Source organism: Epinephelus lanceolatus, chromosome 3, assembly GCF_041903045.1.
Source record: "Epinephelus lanceolatus isolate andai-2023 chromosome 3, ASM4190304v1, whole genome shotgun sequence".
Lineage (NCBI taxonomy): Eukaryota > Metazoa > Chordata > Actinopteri > Perciformes > Serranidae > Epinephelus > Epinephelus lanceolatus.
The window spans coordinates 18416317-18438256 of NC_135736.1; the positions used below are offsets into that span (position 1 = coordinate 18416317).

The 21940-nt window shown below is 41.4% G+C and overlaps 1 protein-coding gene across 1 annotated transcript; it reads left to right on the forward strand.

Annotated features, from left to right (window-relative positions):
- Positions 1-224: 224 nt before the first annotated feature.
- LOC117255670 (procollagen galactosyltransferase 1-like) lies at positions 225-19070 on the forward strand. Its single transcript, XM_033624795.2, has 12 exons — positions 225-1117; positions 6851-6961; positions 7092-7209; positions 9080-9214; positions 11510-11714; positions 11801-11920; positions 13591-13667; positions 13753-13859; positions 14264-14396; positions 15915-16042; positions 16766-16972; positions 17081-19070. Exons 1-12 carry the CDS (start codon positions 900-902, stop codon positions 17349-17351), a joined length of 1830 nt encoding a protein of 609 aa, XP_033480686.1. The 5' UTR covers positions 225-899; the 3' UTR covers positions 17352-19070.
- Positions 19071-21940: the final 2870 nt, after the last annotated feature.

A 21940-nucleotide genomic window follows, 5' to 3' on the forward strand; every position in this document is an offset into this window, starting at 1 on the left:
AAATCTAAATATCCAAACGTTTTTTTCTGGGGCTCAGGAGGATATATTTTTGGACTTTGTACTGTTACTTTTGGGCTCAGGTAGAATGCATAAAGTTGGCTGTACGAAATGAAGTGTGAGAACCTCTAATTCATATTTCATGTCTTCTAACTTCACTGACGATACAAAGCAATGACCCCCAACCTGACGACCTAATGAAGGGTCCCAAGAAAAATCTGAGGGGTGATTTTTTTTTTTTTTTTTTTTAATGTAAACGTTTTGCTTTTTTCCCCCTGTGAAATCCTACATACTTTCAGCTCAGGCCTGTGAAGTTCTGCATTTGAAATGATCTGAGAATTTAAAAAACGTCTTTCACAACTGTTGTCATGAGGGGTTACAGACAGACAGTTTTGCTTCACGTTAAAGGGTCCACCAGTCAAATAGATTGGGGGCCACTGTTGTAAATTACAGGGCCAGTATGACCAGTCTCTGCCTGGCAGGTCTGCAGCATATTGAACACATGGACACGCCCATGTAGCTTTCTAGCTGTTTCCTACAGCTGGATCGGCTCTTAAAGGGGAGGACAGCATACTACAGGGGGAAGCCTTTACAATCAGCCTTGAGGGATACAATAAGTTATTTATATAAAATACAATTCATCCAAAACCCAAGCCTGACAGGAGCTCCCTGGTGACATTTATTAATATGAATCAAGAAGAGACACAGAAATGAGGGCCTGCTGCTGTCTTTAGAGAACACAGAGTTCCCCTTAAACCAGCCCAGACCTGCCCTTTAATTCAGCCTGCTCCTCCGCCATGTATCCACTGTCGGCATAACACAACAGCGGGACCCTCAGCTTCCACATCCTCCGTGCCCTTCTCTGTCCGCCGCGTCACCAGCGAGTCTCTCTTCCCCCTGCCATGCCCCGGGTCACCTCCCTGCTGCACGCCCTGCTGTTCGTTCTCCTGCCGGGCCCGAGCCGGGGGTATTTCCCCGAGGAGCGCTGGAGCCCCGAGTCTTCGCTCCTCGCTCCCCGGGTCGTCGTCGCGCTGGTCTGCCGCAATTCGGCGCACTCTCTGCCGCTCTTCCTCGGAGCCCTCGAGCGCCTCGACTACCCGAAGGACCGCATTGCGCTGTGGTGAGTGTCATCGCTTTTACTCTTATAAAAGGACTCATGACACTGAATGTCAGATTATATTGTGTCAAAACTTTTAAAAGTATTGTAAGAATATTAAAATGGCAGAAGAGTATGCCTTAATGTGATTTAACGTGAGTGTGAGCTCATTAAAGAGACACGTAAGGCTCATATGGATATGGAAGCCCATGTAGACATATTATAGGGGAAAAGTCTACGTGCGTTTGCGCGTGCGCTTGTGGGTATTGGCCATGTGGGGCCGCTGTGTTGTTATTCAGATGTAGGCAAACGCAAGAGCTCGTTATCTTCACACCTCACAAATCAAATCGTTGGTGAAATGAGTGAAGGTTAGAGCAGCGTGGGTGTGGATGTGCCGGGGTATTATAAGGACTTGGCCCCGGCAGCAGAGCCCGGAGTGCGGGCTGCGCCATCAGACAGGCCCCTTAAAAAGTTCCATTCAGTCACAGATCTTCCTTCTCATCCCCCCTCCGCTTTTCCCCTCTACCCCACCCTCCCATTTCTTTTTCCCCTCCCTCTTCCCCTCTCCACATCTTCGTCTTCGAACAAAAACCAGCATTGTTGTTTAAAAAAAGTTTTCAAATTGCCACCTGAGCTGTCAAAATCTTGCACAATCCACCTTCAACAAACTGCGTCTGTGAAGCTGTCTATTAAAAGCTTCTGCAGGATTTACCTTCCTCGGCCCCGGCCTGTTGTTTTGCCACCAAGCCCCCAGCCTTCCAGATTATTCTTGTCTCTACTGCTCACTTCCTCTTGTCATTTTGATCCTGCGCCAGTAGATCTGTTTTTGGATATTAGGTTAATCTTTTCATCAGCATTCAGCCCTGACAGGTTAGATTGTATTTCCTACAAACCCTGTGACCTAATAAAAGCAAAGAAGAGCAATATCTTCAATCAGAGTTTATGTGATTGTGTGAGTTTGGATTGCAGTGCAACATCATTCAAACTCCCATGGATTGCTTCATCCGACAGGGTGCCAGGCCGCTCTGAGAGTGTGCTGTGGGAGCTAGAATGAGGGATTCTAGTGTCCCTGTGTCTGTTTAAACAAACCACCCTGAATGTTGAGCTTTTTTTCCCCTTGTATCCCAGCCAGCAAATTCAGCCTCGGTGCCTGAGTCTAACTATGCCCATGTGGCAGCCGGAGCTCAGTTTTCTGCATGGTTGCTTTGATCTACAACATATCCCTTCCCTCAGTGAAAGACCACATGTAAAAGGGTTTGAAATGCAGCGTGAGAGACATAAACTGAGCTGCTAGCATGCCACCTGTCGATACCTGTAGTTATCAGCCCGACAGGTTAAGATGGAGCACTTGGCAAGTGGCAGCATTGACACACTCTTATGCAGACTGCCTAAATAAGTGTGTGTGTGTGTGTGCGTGTTCTGCAGGGACATGCAGGATGGATATTATCAGTCCATAAATCTTCCAGTTTTATCTCTCTTGTCTCTTTCTCAGCTTTCTCTTATCCTTAAGGCATGGCTCTGTTGCTGGCACTCAAGCAAACCCAAATATTTCCTCTCTTTAAACTTTATTCACTACCTCTGCTCATTCAGAACTTCACAGCAGCCAGACAGCAAAAGGTAGGGAGAGCAGCGGGGGGAAGAAGAAGAAGATGGATAGGTGGGTCGGTCACATGTAGGTGCTCGGACGGCACGGCTGTGTTAAAACGCCACAGACAGATGGGAAACTAACACCTGCAGCACGCCGACTGTCACTCACTACATGACAGGGCCAGGAGCACATCCATTTCTCCCATATTTACACATTCTTTCCCCCTCTCTTGCTATGTCTGCGTCTGTGCCCCTCCCCGACACATACTGAGATCTGTTATGATAACACAGACAGCAGACGAATGCCACTGCTCCGCTTTTCAGCCCCTATTGTCTGCCTGTGATCTTCCTTGTCCACGCCAAACAGTAGTGATGTGCAACTCTGCTCCTATGACAGCAAGACCCTTAGGGGACAGACGTAGAAACAGATATTACATAAATATTATTAATGCAATATTTTATGGGGTTTGGTTGTATCAAGATACATCTTAAATGTGTATTTTTGTGATTAAAGGTCCAGTGTGTGGATTTAGGAGGATATATTGACAGACATGGTATATAACTGTGTTTTCATTGGTGTACAATCACCTGAAATTAAGAATTGTTCTGTTTTCATTACCTTTGAATGAGCTGTTTATATCTACATACAAAGCAAGTCCTCTTCCACCGAGTCCGCCATGTTTTTCTACAGTAGCCAAGAATGGACAAACTGAACACTGGCTCTAGATTGGGTCATTCACCTTTTCTTGTCAGCCACAATACTGTAGTTCTCTTTATGCTTGGCACACGTGAGAATCTGCAGCCCTTACCGCTAGATGCAACTCAATCCAACAAACTAGACCTTTAAAATGACTGTAAGTAGGCAACTCTATAAAATTATTATTTGCAATATTCTGATTTCAGCTTCTTCTTCTGCGCCCAAATAGCCACGAAAATGCATTAATGGCAGTTTGAGGCTGTGTTACAGTTAACTGATAGACTTGTCTGAGCTTATTTGATTTTCGTGGTTCAGACAAATGATCAGTGAAACATTCTACATCATTCTGGTCATCATGTTTAAATTGCCAAGTGTTTTCTGACCTAACAATAGTGATAGTCTCCACGTTATATCTTAGTATGTTAGTGTCAAGTCATTGTCATGGTCTCTAAATTATATTTGTGGTCCTGAAAACATGGTAACAGCAGCTTGGGAGGATGACCAAAGTGTTCTGTTCCAGTATATTAAGCTATAAATGTACCAAATTTGACACTTTTATCGCAAAAATGAACAATTTTTTTAGCTATGCCGCCCAATTTATTAGTTTGTTAGCAGAATTATACAAAAACTGATTTTGACCAATTTTCACAAAATTCGGTGGAGGGATGTAACACATGCCAACTTAGACTACATTAAATTTTGGTATTGATCCAACTCAGGGGGCGTGTCCACAGGCCGCCCACACATGACCGCCCATTCACTTCCATTCATTCCATTCATGAAGATTATGTGAAACCTGTCCAACTAATTTTCACAAAACTTGGTGGAGGCATGTAGCATGGTCCAACTTAGAAGCCATTACATTTTGGAGTGGATCCAATTAACGGGACGGGTCCATGGGCAGGTAGGATTCAATTGCCTACTCTGGCCACCAGGGGGCGAGTTTCCGATGCCCCGATATCCAGATTTGTTCTCAATATATTTGTCAACACATCTGCCAAATTTGGTGCTTTTATCGCAAAATTGAACGATTCTAGAAAAATATTGAGCTATGCTGCCCCACTAGAGCCCAAGGTAGCGTCCAATTTTTTTTTTTTTTGTGTTAAAACCACGGGTGATGTCACCCATGGATTTGTGGACCTGCCGTCTTGGTTTTTCTGGAGCTATTTTTTTATCTGGACTATATTTGGATGAGAGGCTGGTGCTGTCGAGGAGCAAGGGGTGGATCTGACTGAGAAGTGGGGGACACTATCCACACACAGCCTGTCACTCTAAGCGGCCCACCCTTAATTATGCATACTGCTTTAGGTCTTAATAAAATGTTAATGGACGAGATATAAAAAAAACTCCCCCCCCCCCCCTTACAGTTGTCCTGAAGGGGGAAGTAGCTATAGAGACCAAAACTATTTTTTGTACCAGGCTGTAAACATGTTTATTTCTGCTTGGGCATTTTAACATGGGGAGTCTATGGGGACTGACTCGCTTCTGGAGCCTCAAGCAGGCGTTTAAAGAACTGCAGTTTCTAGCACCTCTGTGTTGGCTTTATTTTTCTGCCTGGGAGGTTTCCACTTGTCCAAAATATAAAACTACTGAATTTACAACTCCAGTGCCTTTTAATGTGCTTGATAAATTACAGAATTTAACAATCAGTTGCATATTGACACTGTTGTTGCTTCTTTCTATTAATGAAGGCACTCTGCTGATGAATGAAGGAGCTAACTGTCTCAACCTGACTTTGAAATATCACAGTATTTGACTTTGTCAGTATCTTTCTCTGCTTATTATTGATTATTTAATTTATAAACCCTTTCTCAATTGAATTTCGACAAAAATAAACTTGTCAAGATGCATATCACTGGATCAGGCCTATTCCGAAGAACCAGAATACCAGTCCAGAGATAGGAACACAGATTCCAATACCTTGACCTGTGGGTAATTGTCCATTGCAAAGTACCAATCTGATACCAGTGGTTTTTCCACCTAATTCAAAATCTGCATTCCCCAATGAATGCAATGGATTGGGATCTCTTTTCTATGTGTAAGTTAACATGAGCATACAACTACACATCACTTCTTACTAAAAGTGGAGGCATTAGTTGTGAAGAGACATTAGCTCACTGCAGTAAATGAATGGAGGAAACAATGAAGCTCCTGTTGTGAGAATGCTGTTTGAGTGACAGAATAATAACTGCTGGCAAATATTTATGAATAAGGCATTATTGTGCACAGGGATTGCTGTGGTGCTCAGCCATTGGCCCAGTGCAGCTGAATAAAGGTGGAATCACTGAATTTCAATGACAGGTCACGAAGCAGTTTTTATTAGGAGCAGGCTCGGCTTAATAATGTCAGTTCTGGGACCAATACTGTTCCAGCGCAACAAATCAGTGCATCCCTAATACCCCTAATATAAGGCTCTTGGGGTAAATTTTGGATTTTTGATATCGGGCTGTATAAAAAAGGTATAGTGGACCTGACTGAATCGTTGTTGGAATATGAAATTCGACACTGTGACACAAGATTTTATCCGTAGATCTACCCCTGACCCATAGTAACACTAGATCATCAAAGAGTACCTTACATGGTTGGTGGATAAAGCTGCAATAATTAATCAATTAATTGTCGACTATTAAATTAATTGCCAACTCATTTGATAACAGTTTTGTAAATGTGAATATTTTCAGTTTTTACTCCTCCAGTTACTGAATATTTAGGGGTTTTGGAGGGAAAAAAAATGTCAGAGGACATCATCTTGGTCTTTGGGAAACCCAGCTTGACATATTTCAAAATGTTTTGCTATATTATGGACCAAATTATTAAGAAATAATTTAAAAAAAAATAATTGATAGACTAATTTATTTATTTTATTTTACAGCGACAGTGCACAGTTACTTAGAGGCACCAGAGTTAGCTATAAGCTAATTTTCATCTGTAGTCTCTGGGCAGGAAACAGAGAATAATTTATCGGCTACAATTAATGTAGTCAATAAGTGGAGCCCTCTTACAGGGTGTCTGCAGCTTCTTAAAAAGTTGTAAAATGTTTAATGTTCTTAAATTCAATTTTATAAATATTTGATCTGAAAGGTCATTAAATTGTCTTGAATTTGAATTTGTGTGGCCCTAATTGCCACAAACCTGTTATTTATCTTTTAATATATTTTTGTCAAAATGAATCAAGCTCTTCTGTGTAAAAGTCCACATTTGTGATAGTACAAATCTTTAAACCTGCCCCTGAACCTAGTACCCTCTTTTTACATCATACTTGCACTTTTTGGTGAAATGTAAATTAACCTTACTCACTCTAAAAACCATATTCCTACATAGAACCAACCTCTGCTCTTAAATTTGCTTAAAAAATGTCTTGAAAGGGTAGAAAAAGTACTAAATTTAAGTGTCTGATACCAGTAGACACCATATATAGGTGGTACTGCTGATCAAGGTGCGTCTTACTCAAGGTCCCTGTGTCTCTCCCTCAGGGTGGCGACAGATCACAACATAGACAACACCACAGCCATCCTGAGAGACTGGCTGGTGAAGGTGCAGAATGACTATCACTATGTGGAGTGGAGACCTGACGACGAATCCAGGTACTGTGTGTGTATGTGTGTGTGTGTTTGTGTGTGTGCGTGTGTGTGTGTGCGTGCGTGCGTATATGAGTGAATGAGTATGTGTGTGAGACATGCATTACCTAATAGTTACTGTCCGTGCATGTGTCAGTGCCTTTGAAGATGAGGTGGGGCCTAAGCACTGGAATAATCTCCGTTATGAACATGTAATGAAGCTCCGTCAGGCAGCGCTGGAGACCGCCCGCGAGATCTGGGCCGACTACCTGCTGGTATGTTATCATCCCCTCAACAGCTTCATAAGCTTCCTCTTATTATGCACTCTGAGTGATGTCTCTGACTCTGGGTCAGAAGTGAGCAGAGATACGTGGAAGTAAGTAAGCTGAGTCACAGCACTCGACTCTTTGAATACTCGAGCATGCATTGTCTGCACTTGATAATACCTGTTCAGGGTAAGGAGGTCAATGTTAAATAGATGGATGAGAAAGTAAAGCTCAGTCTTTTACATAGAAAATAAAAAGGTACTGCAATAAAGACGAAATCTATGAGCAATGAACAAAGCCATGTTTTAGACAAAGAGACATTTTGATGACTACTGCAGATTTATTTAACGTCTTAATTTCTTTTTAGTCCTAAAATCTAATCTTCCAGAGATTATCTCTGTGACATGTTTCTTTGTGTTATAAATTGGCCATTTTGTCACAGCAGATGTAAGCAAAGCAACATAAAGCATAATGAGCTGTGCTAATGTAATAAAGTAATGGAGAAGATCGAGGAGATGAACGCCACAGTGGGAAGGAAAGAGATGGAGTTCAAATATTTGTTTGTCGTTAGTCTAAGTCATGTTAACATTATTTTTTCACTGGTACGACTTTTCCATAATGTACAATAAAGCCCAAGTATCTTTGCTATGGTTTCCTGTATTTCAATATATGATGCAGTGGTGTAGAGTTGTTAAAATGCTTTTCTCTTTTCTCTTTTTTAATTTCATTCACTACCATTGCCAACTTATTTGTCATAGCCATGATGTAAAATGTAAAAAAAGTCATAGTATTTGGTCATTAAAGAGCTATAGCCAAGATCATCTGTACAGATCAGGAAATTTTCCAGTTGAAAAATTAATTTGTCAGATGAACCAGTACAAAATGGTGACACTGTTTGTACACCACCTCAGACATATTTTTGGCAATTCTCTTGTGCAAGTTCATGTTTTATTCATGAGCCAATATGTAGGCCAGTAGGGGTGTAATGATACATGAAAATCTGGATTGATATATGATTCAAGGAGCAATGATCCACAGTCATCGGTGCAAATTGAAAACATCAATACATAGCATCAACTTTAAGATACACCTTTATCTTGACATTCTGATGGCATGTCTGTCACCAAGCACACCTCCTTCCTAAACATTCAAACAGTGCTCGCAGCTCATCGCCAGGCAGACAATGTCAAGCAGTCAAGAAAAAGACTGAAGATATTTACTGATATTGTCTCAAACTGATCGTAGGCCCCTCAAAATTGTGTCATGGCAGACTTTCTAATTTCAGCAAATATCGTATTGTGTTGAAACTTGGGATGTACACTCCTATAGGCCAGTAAAGATCTGTCTATATTTGGGATCAGCTGATACTTCAACACAGCTGATCATCAGTAAAAAAAAGAGTAAGTAAAAATGTAGAGTACAGTGCACAGTTTCAAATGTCAGTGTAAGAATGACCTCAGCTTTAAATTGGCAGTATCTGGACAAATATTTTGGCAGAAGAAAATGCAGGTTGACTGGGAGCAGTCTTCATTTACTGGAGCTGCTCTTGGTGAGACACAAGGAGGCAAACGTACACAAGGGTTAAATATCGAGTTTTGGCATTGAGCAGAGGTTGTTCTCAACACACCAGAGTGGAGAACATCCTACTGCAAATACAAGTGCAGCCTGTCTGTACGGCTTGTTTAAAATTCTGGGCTGTGAGTTAAAGTGGGGCGGGAGGGAGCTGCTTATGCTCGCAGTATTCTGTGATCGAACCATGTTGCTGTGGCTCAATCAATCATTTAGTGACAGTGAGTGACATTTTGTCTGTGCTTGCATGTGCATGTGCATGTGCGTGTTTGAGTCTTGTCAATACTGTGCCCTTCTCCTCCATCTGCAGGTGGCTGACTGTGACAACCTGCTCACCAATCCGGACACGTTATGGAAGCTAATTAGTGAGAACAAGACGATCGTAGCGCCAATGCTGGAGTCCAGAGCTGCGTATTCTAACTTCTGGTGCGGCATGACCTCACAGGTACTGCAATTTACACGACTTCTAACATGCCTGTAGAGCTTTAGGTACACTTCACAGTTCCTTCACCTGCTTTGTGTGTTGGGTGTGGTTGTGGTGTAAATGTTCTGCTACAATAAGATTACTGTGGTGACATTAGAAATCAGATTAACAGTTATATTAACAGTAAAGTCACTCTAGTTACGACACCAAATCAAATACTCTCTAAGTCACTGTAAGACTACTAATGCAGGTATTACGCATGGGCTTTAAAGTATGAACTGCACATTACTAAAGTACAGTTGTTTATGCCTCCGCCAGGCAATAGCCATGGCCATTATGTTTTCAAGTTATTCATCTTTTGGTCTCATTCTTGTGAATGGGATATCTCAAGAACACCGTAAGAGAATTTCCTCAAATTTCACACAAACGTCCACTTTGTACTGAAGAATAACCTGATTGGAATTTGGTGGTCAAAGGTCAAGGTCACTGCGACCTCACATAACATGTTTTTGGCCATGACTCAAGAATTATTTAGCTAATTTTGACAAAACTTCACACAAATGTATAGTAGGGTATAATGATGACATTTTATATCCAAAAAGTCAATGGTCAGCTTCACTGTAGCATCATAATGTAATGCAAAAACACTTGGCCATTATCCAGTGTCATACCTCCAGACAGGGAGAAATTTGGTTAGATACTGAATTGCTGACGCTGATCTTGAGTGTGCTGTGCTGATTGTATAGATCTTCTGTGCTGCCAGGGAGAAGATGTGTATAAAGGATCCATGTTTTCACTGACATAGCTGTGAACTGTAACCGCAACTTGACTGGTTCATGGAGGCATACAACCACGAGGTGGTAATTCTATTGTTACATCTTTGGACAGATAATGCAATCCACATAAAGTCTGCTGTTTGATAGTGAATAAAATGTTACTTTTCATGCGGCTCTGCAGAATAATAGAGTGCATCTCCTGCTACCTTCATTATGCAGAAATTCGATCTGGAGGGAATTTCACACCTGATTATTTTTTCTTGTGCATGAAGAAATCAAATTTGTGTGAATAAGTCACTTTAGAAACACTGCAAATGAGTCAATTTGAAGGACCAGTAGAGAGGTTTTTTTATTCTTAAAGTATTCAAGTGATTCCCCTCTGATTACTGGGTAGGAGCGAAATGCTGTGGTAAATATACATTGCAAATTAAAGTGAATTATTTGTCTAACAAGTGAGCTAAATCTGTCCTGCTCCAATATCACATAGTATTTAGATCTGACTAGTTGCCACATTTATCTAAAAGATACTACTGCGGTTTGTGCTGCTGGTAAAACTATGGGCCAAAGTGACTTTTAATTAATGTATGCCTCATATCCCATAAAATTTTCAGATTTACAGACATCATTACAGCTCTGCCAGCTTGATTTTGACTAATCAGACTTGCACATCTGATTTATTGGGCATTATGTACTGTATGTGGGTGTCTTGGATGCAGTTCTGTCTGTGATATATTTCTGTCTGGACAGGATGCCTTCAAGTACTCATCCTTGCTTCTTTTCAAATCAGAGTAGACATATGGACATTGTCTATCCTCAAGCACAGAATAAACTCTAACCCAGACCCTGCCTGTCTGATTCCCTGCAGAGAACATTTTCTTCAATGACAGTTAATGGGCCTGTAGCCAAAAGGCAATAAGCGATGTCTGTCAATGTCTCTTCATGTAAGTCAGTATTACTCAGGCTTAGTCACTGAATTTTTTTCTTTTTCTTTTCTTTTTTTGTAGTATTTTAGTAAAGTTTGAAGTTTCAGACATGTCTTGGTCCTGTAAAGGGTTTTAAACTGACACATAGATGTTGATGCGTAGAGTTTGGGCAACCAATTTTCTCAATCAAGTCTCTGTCAAACATCTCAGATCAAATCAGATCAGATTTTGAGTTTTCCCCAGCTTTTTAATATGTCTCTGCACCAGTGACAGCTGTGGCTGGAGGCATTGTGGTTTCCCGTTGTCCGTCCAGCCCATTCTTGAGAACCCAATATGTCAGGAAGTAATTCAGGGAATGTCTTCAGGTCTGGCACGAACGTCCTCCTGGACTCAAGGATGAAGTGATTAGAGTTTGGTGGTCAAAGGTCACTGTGACCTCACAAAGAAGAGGTTTTTGGCCAGAACTAAAGAATTCTTAGACAAATTGACATCATAATTCGTGCAAAAACACTTTTCTCACCATTATTTAACGTCATAACTCAGGAACAGAAGGGGAGACATTTGAAAGAAAAGCAAATGGCGTATAACTGTACAGTGTTTGTGTGCATTCACTGCAGGGTTACTACAAGCGTACACCAGCCTACATGCCTATCCGTAAGGGAGAGCGCCGTGGCTGTTTCGCTGTACCGATGGTCCACTCCACCTACCTCGTGGACCTACAGAAAGAGGCCTCCCGTCAGCTGGCTTTTTATCCACCACACCCAGAGTATAGCTGGACCCTGGATGATGTCATAGTCTTTGCCTACTCAGCTCGCGCTGCAGGTGAGACCGAGAGTTGTTATCTGGCGGAGTTCTTAATGTCTTTCTAGGCATGTTTTTTTATATGTTTGTCTCTTGTATCTTTGCAGAGGTGCAGATGTATGTGTGCAACAAAGAGATTTATGGTTATTTCCCAGTTCCAACGCGTTCCCATGGTACCCTGCAGGATGAGGCGGAGAGCTTCTTGCATACTCAGCTTGAGGTCATGGGTAGGTCAAGATCAGAGTGATTTCTTTGTGTTCTACAGTTTTAGCAAAAGTGTGAGAGTTTGCATGTGATCAATCATTTACACAGACACTAGGCTGTAATTAGACGTGATTAGATCTTTGTACAATGGACATTTGTTCAGTTGTACTGATCTGTTGTTCAGTTTTATCTTTAACTTGCATTGTCATGTTGTAGAGGTACGCAGTTTTGGCATTTATTTGATTTTCCCAACTTGTGTTAAGCTAAACTAAATGTTTTTGCTGCATCCATTATGAAAAACCAAGACAGGTTTTCTGAAAGTAGCCTAAAGATGTAGCAACTTAATATATTGTTTACCTCTACCTAAAAACTGCATACCTATTTAGACAATGTTTTGGTTCATGACATTACCTTTGCTAAAATAATTTTGCAGCCAATTTTTTTCAGTTTAAAGGTCTAGTGTGCAGGATTTAGTGGCATCTAGCGGTGACGTTGCAGATTGCAATCAACTGAAACTTCTCCCATGTGCCAAGCATGTAGGACAGGCCTCTTTAATTACAAAGTGCTTTGGGCCGGATTTTAAATCTAGGAAATGTAGACTGGGCAGACCTTCTCAGCAGCTAGCCTTTTCAAAACCTTTTTTTTTTTCTTAACTTTTGATAACCACACATTTTAAACCAATGTAAATTAATGTTGTTAGAAATAGCGATGTTTATTTTTTTGCTTTTGAAATTTAGAAAAATATATTTGGTCACATATCTGACCCAGGCACATCACAACGTGCAGAAACAGATTAAAAAAAGAGTTGTCACTGCACTAAACCTTAACAAGTGGCAATAACAGTAACAAATACCACACTCTATCTCTCTCTACTAGTATTTCTCTCCTTCTCTCTCCACTCTTTCTCCCACACACACACAAACACACATCTTGGTGGTGACTACTCAGTAACAGCCAAGATGTTTGGAAAAGCTACTAAGCATGATCAGAACTGTATCACATGAGAAAACATTGTTTTGTGAAAGATATGATTTGCGGTGTTGTGATACCAACCCGTACACCCTGCCTGATCGGTACTGCGCATATGCAACTCAACAGAGATGGGAAGGAAGCGAGATGGCTCACTCGTTAGGTACTTGCAGACTTAAAATCACAGTTAAGAATATGATATTCCATTTCTGCAAATAGATGCCCCTAAAGCCTACACACTGAACCTCAAAGATATTGCCAATTAAGGGTGGAAAGCTGTCCAGGTGAGACATTCAGTAAACAAGAGAGGAAACAGAAGTGTCCACTAAAAAGTGCCATAAAAAACAAGTGATGTGTGAGTGTAGCGCTATGACTCAGGGACTCCCAAAATAGAATCCAAGTTATCAGAGTTAAGGTAGGGTCCTGCTAAAACTGTCCTCTGTTAGTTATATTCTACTGTATATACTAAAGTCTTTGTGTAGCACTACTGTGAGTATTGTAGGTGAGGAAACACCAGCAGGATGTGCTGTGAAACCCACATAATGAATACCAATTATGATAAAACAGTGTATACATATACTCATCTCACAGAAATCTAGTTCAAATTGTTCATTTTGGAAATCTCCTGAGGACTCCTGAGCATCCCAGAGCCACATTTTGGGAACGTCTGTTCCATCACATAACACATTCTCTTTGTAACCTTCCCCCCGTTTTCCTTTGAAAGTGAGAAATCCTCCATTGGAGCCCTCCAGCTTCCTGTCTCTTCCTCCCAAGCAGCCTGACAAGATTGGCTTTGATGAGGTACGCACACTCAGTCGCATAAACACATAAAACACACAGAATAACCCAAGCATGTGTGTGAGGTTTTGCATTCGTGTGCACCCAGGTGTTTATGATAAATCTGGTGCGGAGAGCTGACCGTCGTGAGCGGATGCTGAGAAGTCTGTATGAGCAGGAGATCAGCTGTAAGGTTGTCGCTGCTGTGGATGGCAAGTACGTTTCTCATCTTCTTCCTCCCCCACTGCCTGTGTCTTACTGATTTGTGCCTCGGCAATGTGCGGTTTAGATTGATGTAGGCAGGCTGAGCTGAGACAAACAACCAGGTGAAAAGTAGCGGGTGCCTGCTGTCAATTAAATTTTCTCTGAACCACATAGTTTGATCTTGTCTGTGAGTAAAATGTAACTCTTATGTGTGTGTAGGCTATCCAATCAGTAGGTAGCATCATGTTTTACCTTCTATCATCTTTATTTGTAATGGTGAGAATAAGTAAAAAAACAGCTTGCAACACACGCATGTCTTATATTGTCTGTTTCCTGTTTTCACACACACATCACATCCATATAATTTATTGTTTCTATATCTAATCTCTGTGTTTATCCCTTCTCTTTCTTCTCAGAGCTCTGAACAAGACTGATATAGAGTCTATGAGGATTAAAATGCTGCCAGGTTACAAAGACCCTTATCACGGTCGGCCTCTCACCAAGGGTGAACTGGGTTGTTTCCTCTCTCATTACAACATCTGGAGGGAGGTGAGACACTTGGAAAGGCCTCAGGCCTCTGGGTCTACCTGTGCATGGTAGATAACGTTTACTACTGAAAAACACAGTAACTCAGTTTGTGTGAGGAGCGGCAGCTGGTGAGATTAATGAGCTTGTTTTATTTTTGTTACAAAAAATATACTGCTTTTTTTTTTGGGAATAAGGTTCTCCAGCAACTTGCTGTCTTTGTTAATGTAAGAGAACGTGTTATAATTTAGAACAAAGGACTCCAGCATAGCAGCAAAGGATTTAAGAAGCTTTTCCATCACAGTAATGCAATAATGAAGCTCTTTCCTGCCAACGTGATGGGAAAAAAAAAGATTCCATTAGTCAGTGTACTGAGAAACTTTCTCAAAATAATGTCTTAGTATCTTAAAATGATAAGAAACATTCTCAAAATTATTAGTTTAATTTCCCTATTTTGTCCACACATATAAATACAGATCACTTTAAATAAGAAATCTTATGGTTTATATAACAAAACCACATCCAAAGGACAGACAAAAGGTAATTGGTCAAGGTATTAGTCATAATTATTAGTTAAAAGTATAGTTATAAAGGACAAAAAAACGTGTAGAAATGGGAATCCTTTCCATATTCACAGTAGTAGCAACAGTTTGTATGAGTGATGATTTTTTCCAAATCCTATGTGTTTGACAGCAGGGCATTTCTGAGTGTCTTTTTGTACATAGCCACAGTTACAGAGGGATCCATTAAATGTGCATTTTCATTTCCCAGGATAACTATGAAATTTGATAGAAAACTGACGTGAGACCTTAGTACCTTAAAATAATGAGGAAACATTGTCAAAATATTTACTTATCCTTTTCAAACTGCCTGTGAAGAGCAGGAATATTGCGCTGTTATGCCGACCTACCATTCTGTATAAAACCTACGATTGTGGAATGGGGGGACAGTGTGGTCCAGCCCTTAATCTGCCACCAGAGGTAGTAACAGCGTCGAAAAGGTATCTGTATTAACAGGACAGCTGGGCAGGACAGGAGGTGTGGTGTTTTGAAGACATGTTACATATGTGACCCACCATGGGAGATTTAGAAAGTAGCTGTTAGCAGTTAGCGGCTAACTAAAAAAAAAAAGAATAGCAGCTGTAAATGTCTGGTAAAACAATATGACTCGGGAGCTCCTTACCCTCCAGGCAGAGGATGAGATCAGCTGCCATACAACAGGGACGGTACATGATTGTTATTGCTTTGTTATGCCATTGTTGTTTATGAAGTGCTGCTGACGCATGTGTCACACTAAGCCTACACTGTTGAGTTATATGTGGTGCTTGTCACACCTCTTTTGATTGCGGGACGCAAGATGCAAATTCAAGAACGTTTCTCATTATTTTGAGATACCAAGTCATTATTTCAAGAATGTTTTTTTAATTATGACTTACAGGATCTTTTTTTCATCACATTGGTGAAAAAGGGCTTCCATACATGCCAGCTCACCCAGCAGCACTGTAGTGCTCAAAAACTCATGTGTTTCTGTATTTGTGTGTAGATAGTAGATCGTGGTCTGCAGACATCCCTGGTCATCGAGGACGACCTCCGCTTTGAGGTGTTCTTCAAGCGACGAATCCAGGCGCTGCTGCAGGAGGTGAAGACACACAAGCTGGACTGGGATCTCATGTGAGTGATGCTTCAGCGAACAGAAGGAAAACACGATGTAGTAAATAGAGAGGATTATCAGTGAAATCCGTCCATCTGTCACACATGATATCTCACACACCACTGATCACATGCTGAAGACACTTGTGGGAATTATGCATCTTAGCATCACACGACTGAGCTGCTGCAGCATGTTCACATTCACAGAGACCGATCACGGTCAGAGAAGAACAAATTTGGTGGAGTAATGTCAGAAAATAAATACCGTTCATTTTCTGCACAGACCATGACAAAGTGTGTAAAGGCGTGAACGTATCCAAAAATGAGCAACCTCAGTAGATAATATCAGGGTTTTTCTTCATAGAAAGTCTAAGGCATATAATCTTATCTTTTTTTTGTCTCCTTTGTTTTTGTTTGATTGCATTTGATTGCAATCTGGTCATGTCATCCAGTGTATTAAGTCTTGTCTGGTCTCACCTGCCATGTCTCGCCTCACTAAATAAAACAAACAAATAAATAAATTAAAAAAAGTCTGAGGCATGTAAAGATGTTAGGAGAAAACTACAACTCAGGAAGTGTTTCGATAAGACACATCCTATCACTGTGTTTAGAATTCTGCTGCATGCACCACTAATAGCAAGCTGGGGCTAAAGATTGTATTGTACACTTCATATTAAGTTCAGCAGTTGTTTGTTTAGTGTTTGTGATATTTATGGTGCCTCTTGTCTTGAACACTAAATACAGTTACATCGGGCGAAAGCGGATGCAGGTGGACCACCAAGAGAAGACTGTGCCAAACATCCATAATCTGGTGGAGGCAGACTACTCCTACTGGACACTAGGTTATCTGTTGTCTTTACAAGGAGCCCGGAAGCTCCTCAAGGCCGACCCTCTGACCAAGTTGCTTCCTGTCGATGAGTTCCTTCCTGTCATGTACGACAAACATCCAGTGTGAGTATAACCCATCTGTCCCTTAATCTTCTCTCTGTTCCTCTCATCATGTCTCATTTTTTATGCTCTTGTAAATCTAATCACTTTGCTGTTTCTCTCACTCATCAGGTCAGAGTACATGGACCACTTTGAGACTCGGGACCTGCGCGCGTTTTCTGCTGAGCCACTTCTGGTGTATCCGACCCATTACACAGGAGACGAGGGCTACATCAGTGACACGGAAACATCAGTGGTGTGGGACAACGAGACCGTCAAAACCGACTGGGACCGAGCCAAGTCGAGGAAAACTCAGGAGCAGGGGGAGCTGAGCTTCGAGGCCCAGAACTCCGACGTACTGCAGTCTGAACTGGAGAACTGGAGCACACGGGACGAGCTGTGACGAAGAAGAGGGGACTTGACGAGGAGAGACAGAGAAGACTCTGGCAAACAGAGATAAGGATAAAAGGGGATAGAATAAAGCTGTGATGGTGGAGGGAATGGATAAGATGGCGAGAATAAAACAAACGCAGGAGAAGAGAGAGGAAAGGCAGAGTCAGACCGACGCAGGGTTAGTGAGGGGAAAATGCTTTTCCTTATACATTTCTCTCCCCGGTCTTTCATCTTTCTCTTAGGAGATGAGATGTAGATGTAGAGTTAACTCTTGAAGAGTCAGCTAGCAGCTTTTGTTTTATTTATTGCATCCAACGCACATCCCTTGACCACAGCCCTGTCCGATAACAGAACCATGTAGGGCTGGGCAATATGTTGATATTATATCCATATCCTGATATGAAACTAGATATCATCGTAGATTTTGGATATCTTCCAGACTATTTTCCTGGTTAAAAGGCTGCATTACAGTAAAGTGATGTAATTTTCTGAACTTATCAAACTGTCCTGGCCCTCTACTATTTGCCTCTACCCACATCATCATAATATCCACATATCCACATAGCAGTCTCATAGTTAAAATATTTCGCAAATGCACCAAGAGTCAACCTTACAATATCTTCCCTATATCAATATTCAGGTGTATGGTAAAAAAAATATGTGATATCAGATGTTTTCCATATGACCCAGCCCTAGTTCCATGTCTTAAAGGTCCAGTGTGGAGGATTTAGTGCCATCTAGTGTTATAGAACTGAAACTTCTCTTGTGGGCCAAGCGTGTAGGAGACCTACAGAGGCTGATTCAAAAATGTAAAAGGCCCTATGTAGAGCCAGTGTTTGGTTTGCCCGTTTGTGGCGACTGTAGTACAACATGGTGGACTTCATGGAGGAGGACCTGTTATTATAAACAAATGAAAACACAGACATATGCCATTTCTGCCAATAGATGCCCCTAAATGCTACACACTGGACCTTTAAATAGTATTTCACCCATATATAAAGTCTTCCATAGAAAATAAAATAAAAGCAGGTGCTGGAAAAAGATGCAGTATTTAGCTCAACTCCAAAGTGACATCTGTTCACAACACATCATCAAAACATCACCTAGTTACACGCGAAAGCTGCAGTATGCTTTGGCTTTGGAAAATGAGCCTCTAGAATATAAAACGACAGCTCCTTTTATACTCTTAAGGAAAAACACAGTCACTAAAATGCTGCCTTTTCTATACACAGTATTATACGGTCAGTGGCTCCCAACCTTTTTGGCTTTTGATCCCTTAAGAAGAAGCAGTGTCTACTTGAAACCCCTCATCACCAGTTGCGGATGTCTACTGGCTGTGACGAGTTCTACCAAAGAGTTGGGAACCACTGCTCTGTCGTCTTCTCCCACTGACTCTTAACTCCTTGTTGTTAAGTTCAGTCATTGTGTTATTTAAGTTTTCGAAGGTTGTTAGTTAATAGCCTTAGATATTTTTCACTCATGAATGTAATGTAGTGTTTTATTTGCTGTCAAACCTTTTTACACTTTGACAGCAGCTGTGTATTGGTTTACTGTTCCCCCCTCGGTTCATATTGCAGTTTTAATGTAGCTTTTGTTGCATTTTGTTTGTCGAAGATCACAGAAAACAAATGAATATTGATTTTTTTAAGTAACTTTTCATGTTTTGTCTCCTTTGTGGTTACAAAGTGTGTTTTTTTAACCAAAGAATGAATAAATGCTTTTATAATTACTGGCTGTGCTATTCTCTGCTGAATTTAGCTTGGACCACACGAGGACACACTCGAGCATCAGCCCCTTAAAGTTAAATTAAAGAACACTGTAGCACTGACATTGTACAAATTGTGGGTTTATTTCTAGCCAGAGCAACAGTGGCTAAAACATCAACATACATTGTGCACTGCTTTTTTTTGGCACACAGCAGTTTTATTTCAGCCCAGATGTAAACGTCCCACAATCCAGTTGAAAGGTTTCTTTTAATTAGTGCCTGCTGGTGTTCGCCTTCCCTGCCTGTGCATAATGGTCAGTTTGGGCTGCAGCAGGCTGCAATTACTCCTCCTTCACTGTATTTACACAGACAATCCTTTATTCACTGTTAACCTGTGAAGTGACCCTGCTGTGCTGAGTAATACAGTTTCATGTAATTTGCATCCAAGACAAAGATTGTGTCACTGAAAAAGGCTGAATTAAAAAGAGATAGATATTATACTTTAAACTTAAAATTAGGTATGGCAATAGACATTCTCTGATACCATTGTACACTCACCGGCCACTTTATTAGGTATACCAAGCTAGTACCAGGTTGGACCCCCTTTTGCATTCAGAACTGCCTTAATTCTTAATGGCATAGATTTAACAAGGTGCTGGAAACATTGCTCAGAGATTTTGGTCCATATTGACATGATAGCATCACGCTGTTGCTGCAGATTTGTCGGCTGCACATCCATGATGTCAATCTCCCGTTCCACCACATCCCAAAGGTTTTGGCACCCGCTGTGGTCTTCTGCTGCTGTAGCTCATCTGCCTCAAGGTTCGACGTGTTGTTGGTTAAGAGATGGTCTTCTGCATACCTTGGTTGTAACAAGTGGTTATTTGAGTGTCTTTCTATCATCTTGAACCAGTCTGGCCATTCTCCTCTGACCTCTGGCATCAACAAGGCATTTTCACCCAGAGAACTGCTGCTCACTGGATACTTCCTCCCTTTCGAACCATCCTCTGTAAACCCAAGAAATGGTTGTCACTTAAATCACCTTTCTTTCCCATTCTGATGCTCAGTTTGAACTTCAGCAGGTCGTCTTGACCATGTCTACATGCCTAAATGCATTGAGTTGCTGCCATGTGATTGGCTGATTAGTTATTTATGTTAACAAGCAGTTGAACAGGTGTACCTAATAATTTGATTCCCTTTTTCTGATTCCTGATAAATTTTCTGTATGTAAAAAGTAGGTTTATTTGTCATGCATTTTCGTTTTCATTTAGGTTTCTCTTAGTCAAAGAAAAAATATGCTAAGGCTACCTGCGTGGCACTAATGTTAATATAACAGGATAATCACCCTTGATAATGGGCATGCTGCTTGGTTGGGAAGCAGCGTGTAGAGTGTCAGATACATTCCTGAAATATAAGCCCATGTTACGCAGAAATATGTTTGAGCATATTGCTGAAATGATCATTTTACAGACGTTACGAACAGCACTGATGTCATCTTCCTTTGTGAAGCTTTACTTTGGACCTTGCCGTGACCCCTTATTGTTGCAGGTTTCCAGCAGCCTACACGCAGCTGGTTTGATGTTGTTGTTTTGCAATGCACAACTGTCAGGAAAACATGCCGGCAGGGATAAAAGGAATTTATAAGCTCGGAGGCATACGAATCAGATAGATCAGGCAGTTTGGAACTGGTGCTCGATTCCCATCCCTACTGTGTGTATAATCATGTCGGAATTTTTTTATTGCATGTCCCTCAGGACCAACAACAGAAGTCTAAAGTCACACTTGTTGCTCTTTGAAGCTGCACTTCAACACAGCTGTTTAAGTGAAATGCTAACTAAACATTAGCATGCTAACATGCCAGTGTTGAGCTGGTTGTATTTACAAGGTTCGCCATCTTAGTTTTGGTTATAAGCACTGAACTGAAGTACAGCTGAGGTTGATGGGGGATGTCATTATCCCTGCAGGTATTTGATCACAATCAAACGTACTGGACAAATAGTGCTGGATGAAAAATTCAGCAAAGGTATTACATCTCATCCTGAGGAGAACACAAATGTCTTGTTGTGGCTCGACAGACCGACACCTCTGCCCCTACGGTAAAGCCACGCCACTTAACGTCATGTCTACAAAGCTTTAGCGTGTGTTGGGTGACCATGCTCACATGTCCACAGTATGTTTCGGATTATTTGTGTGTGAATGTGCATCCATGTGCAGCCAGTGGCGAACGTCTGTGCGACTCAGACTAATCCCATTAGATCGCTCTCTCCCCCCCACCTCTATATTTACCTCACCCCTCTGTGAGATTAACCCAGGTATTTTGTGCAAGTGCCTCTGCAGATCAATAGCCACTTTTCTACAGTAAGACCTGCTGGGGTTTACTAGAACCAGGCTTGACTCAAACTATCGACTTTCCCAGTTCATTTCCTTGAAGCTCCGCATCCTGGCTGTCAAACCCCCTTGGTAACAGGTTGCTAAAGAATCATTACAATTATCTGAGGGGTAAATGAGTGACAGCAGTAATTAGTAAGACTACAACCAGCACCGTTTGGCTGTGAAGGAAAGGTTGGAGCAGGTAAGGAAGCTTTGCTTGTTGCAAACGTGAAACATGCCTGTCTGTGTTCTCTGTTTCCTGTCTGTCTTTCTTACCACCTTCTCACCTGCATGTCAGTCCTCATTTTGCAATCCAATTTGTCCTGTTACTTCATCCTTCCTTTCCACCCTCCCTTCTTCTCTTTAAGTAATAAGATTGCTACTGTTGAGCTGGAGTTTTAGGGCCCGCAGCATACACGCACACACACATGCACACACACACTCAGACACAGGAGCAACCTCTGCCCTTGAATTACAGCACTGCCACACCTCCAGCTATCTGTAATCTCCCTCAGTACAGCACA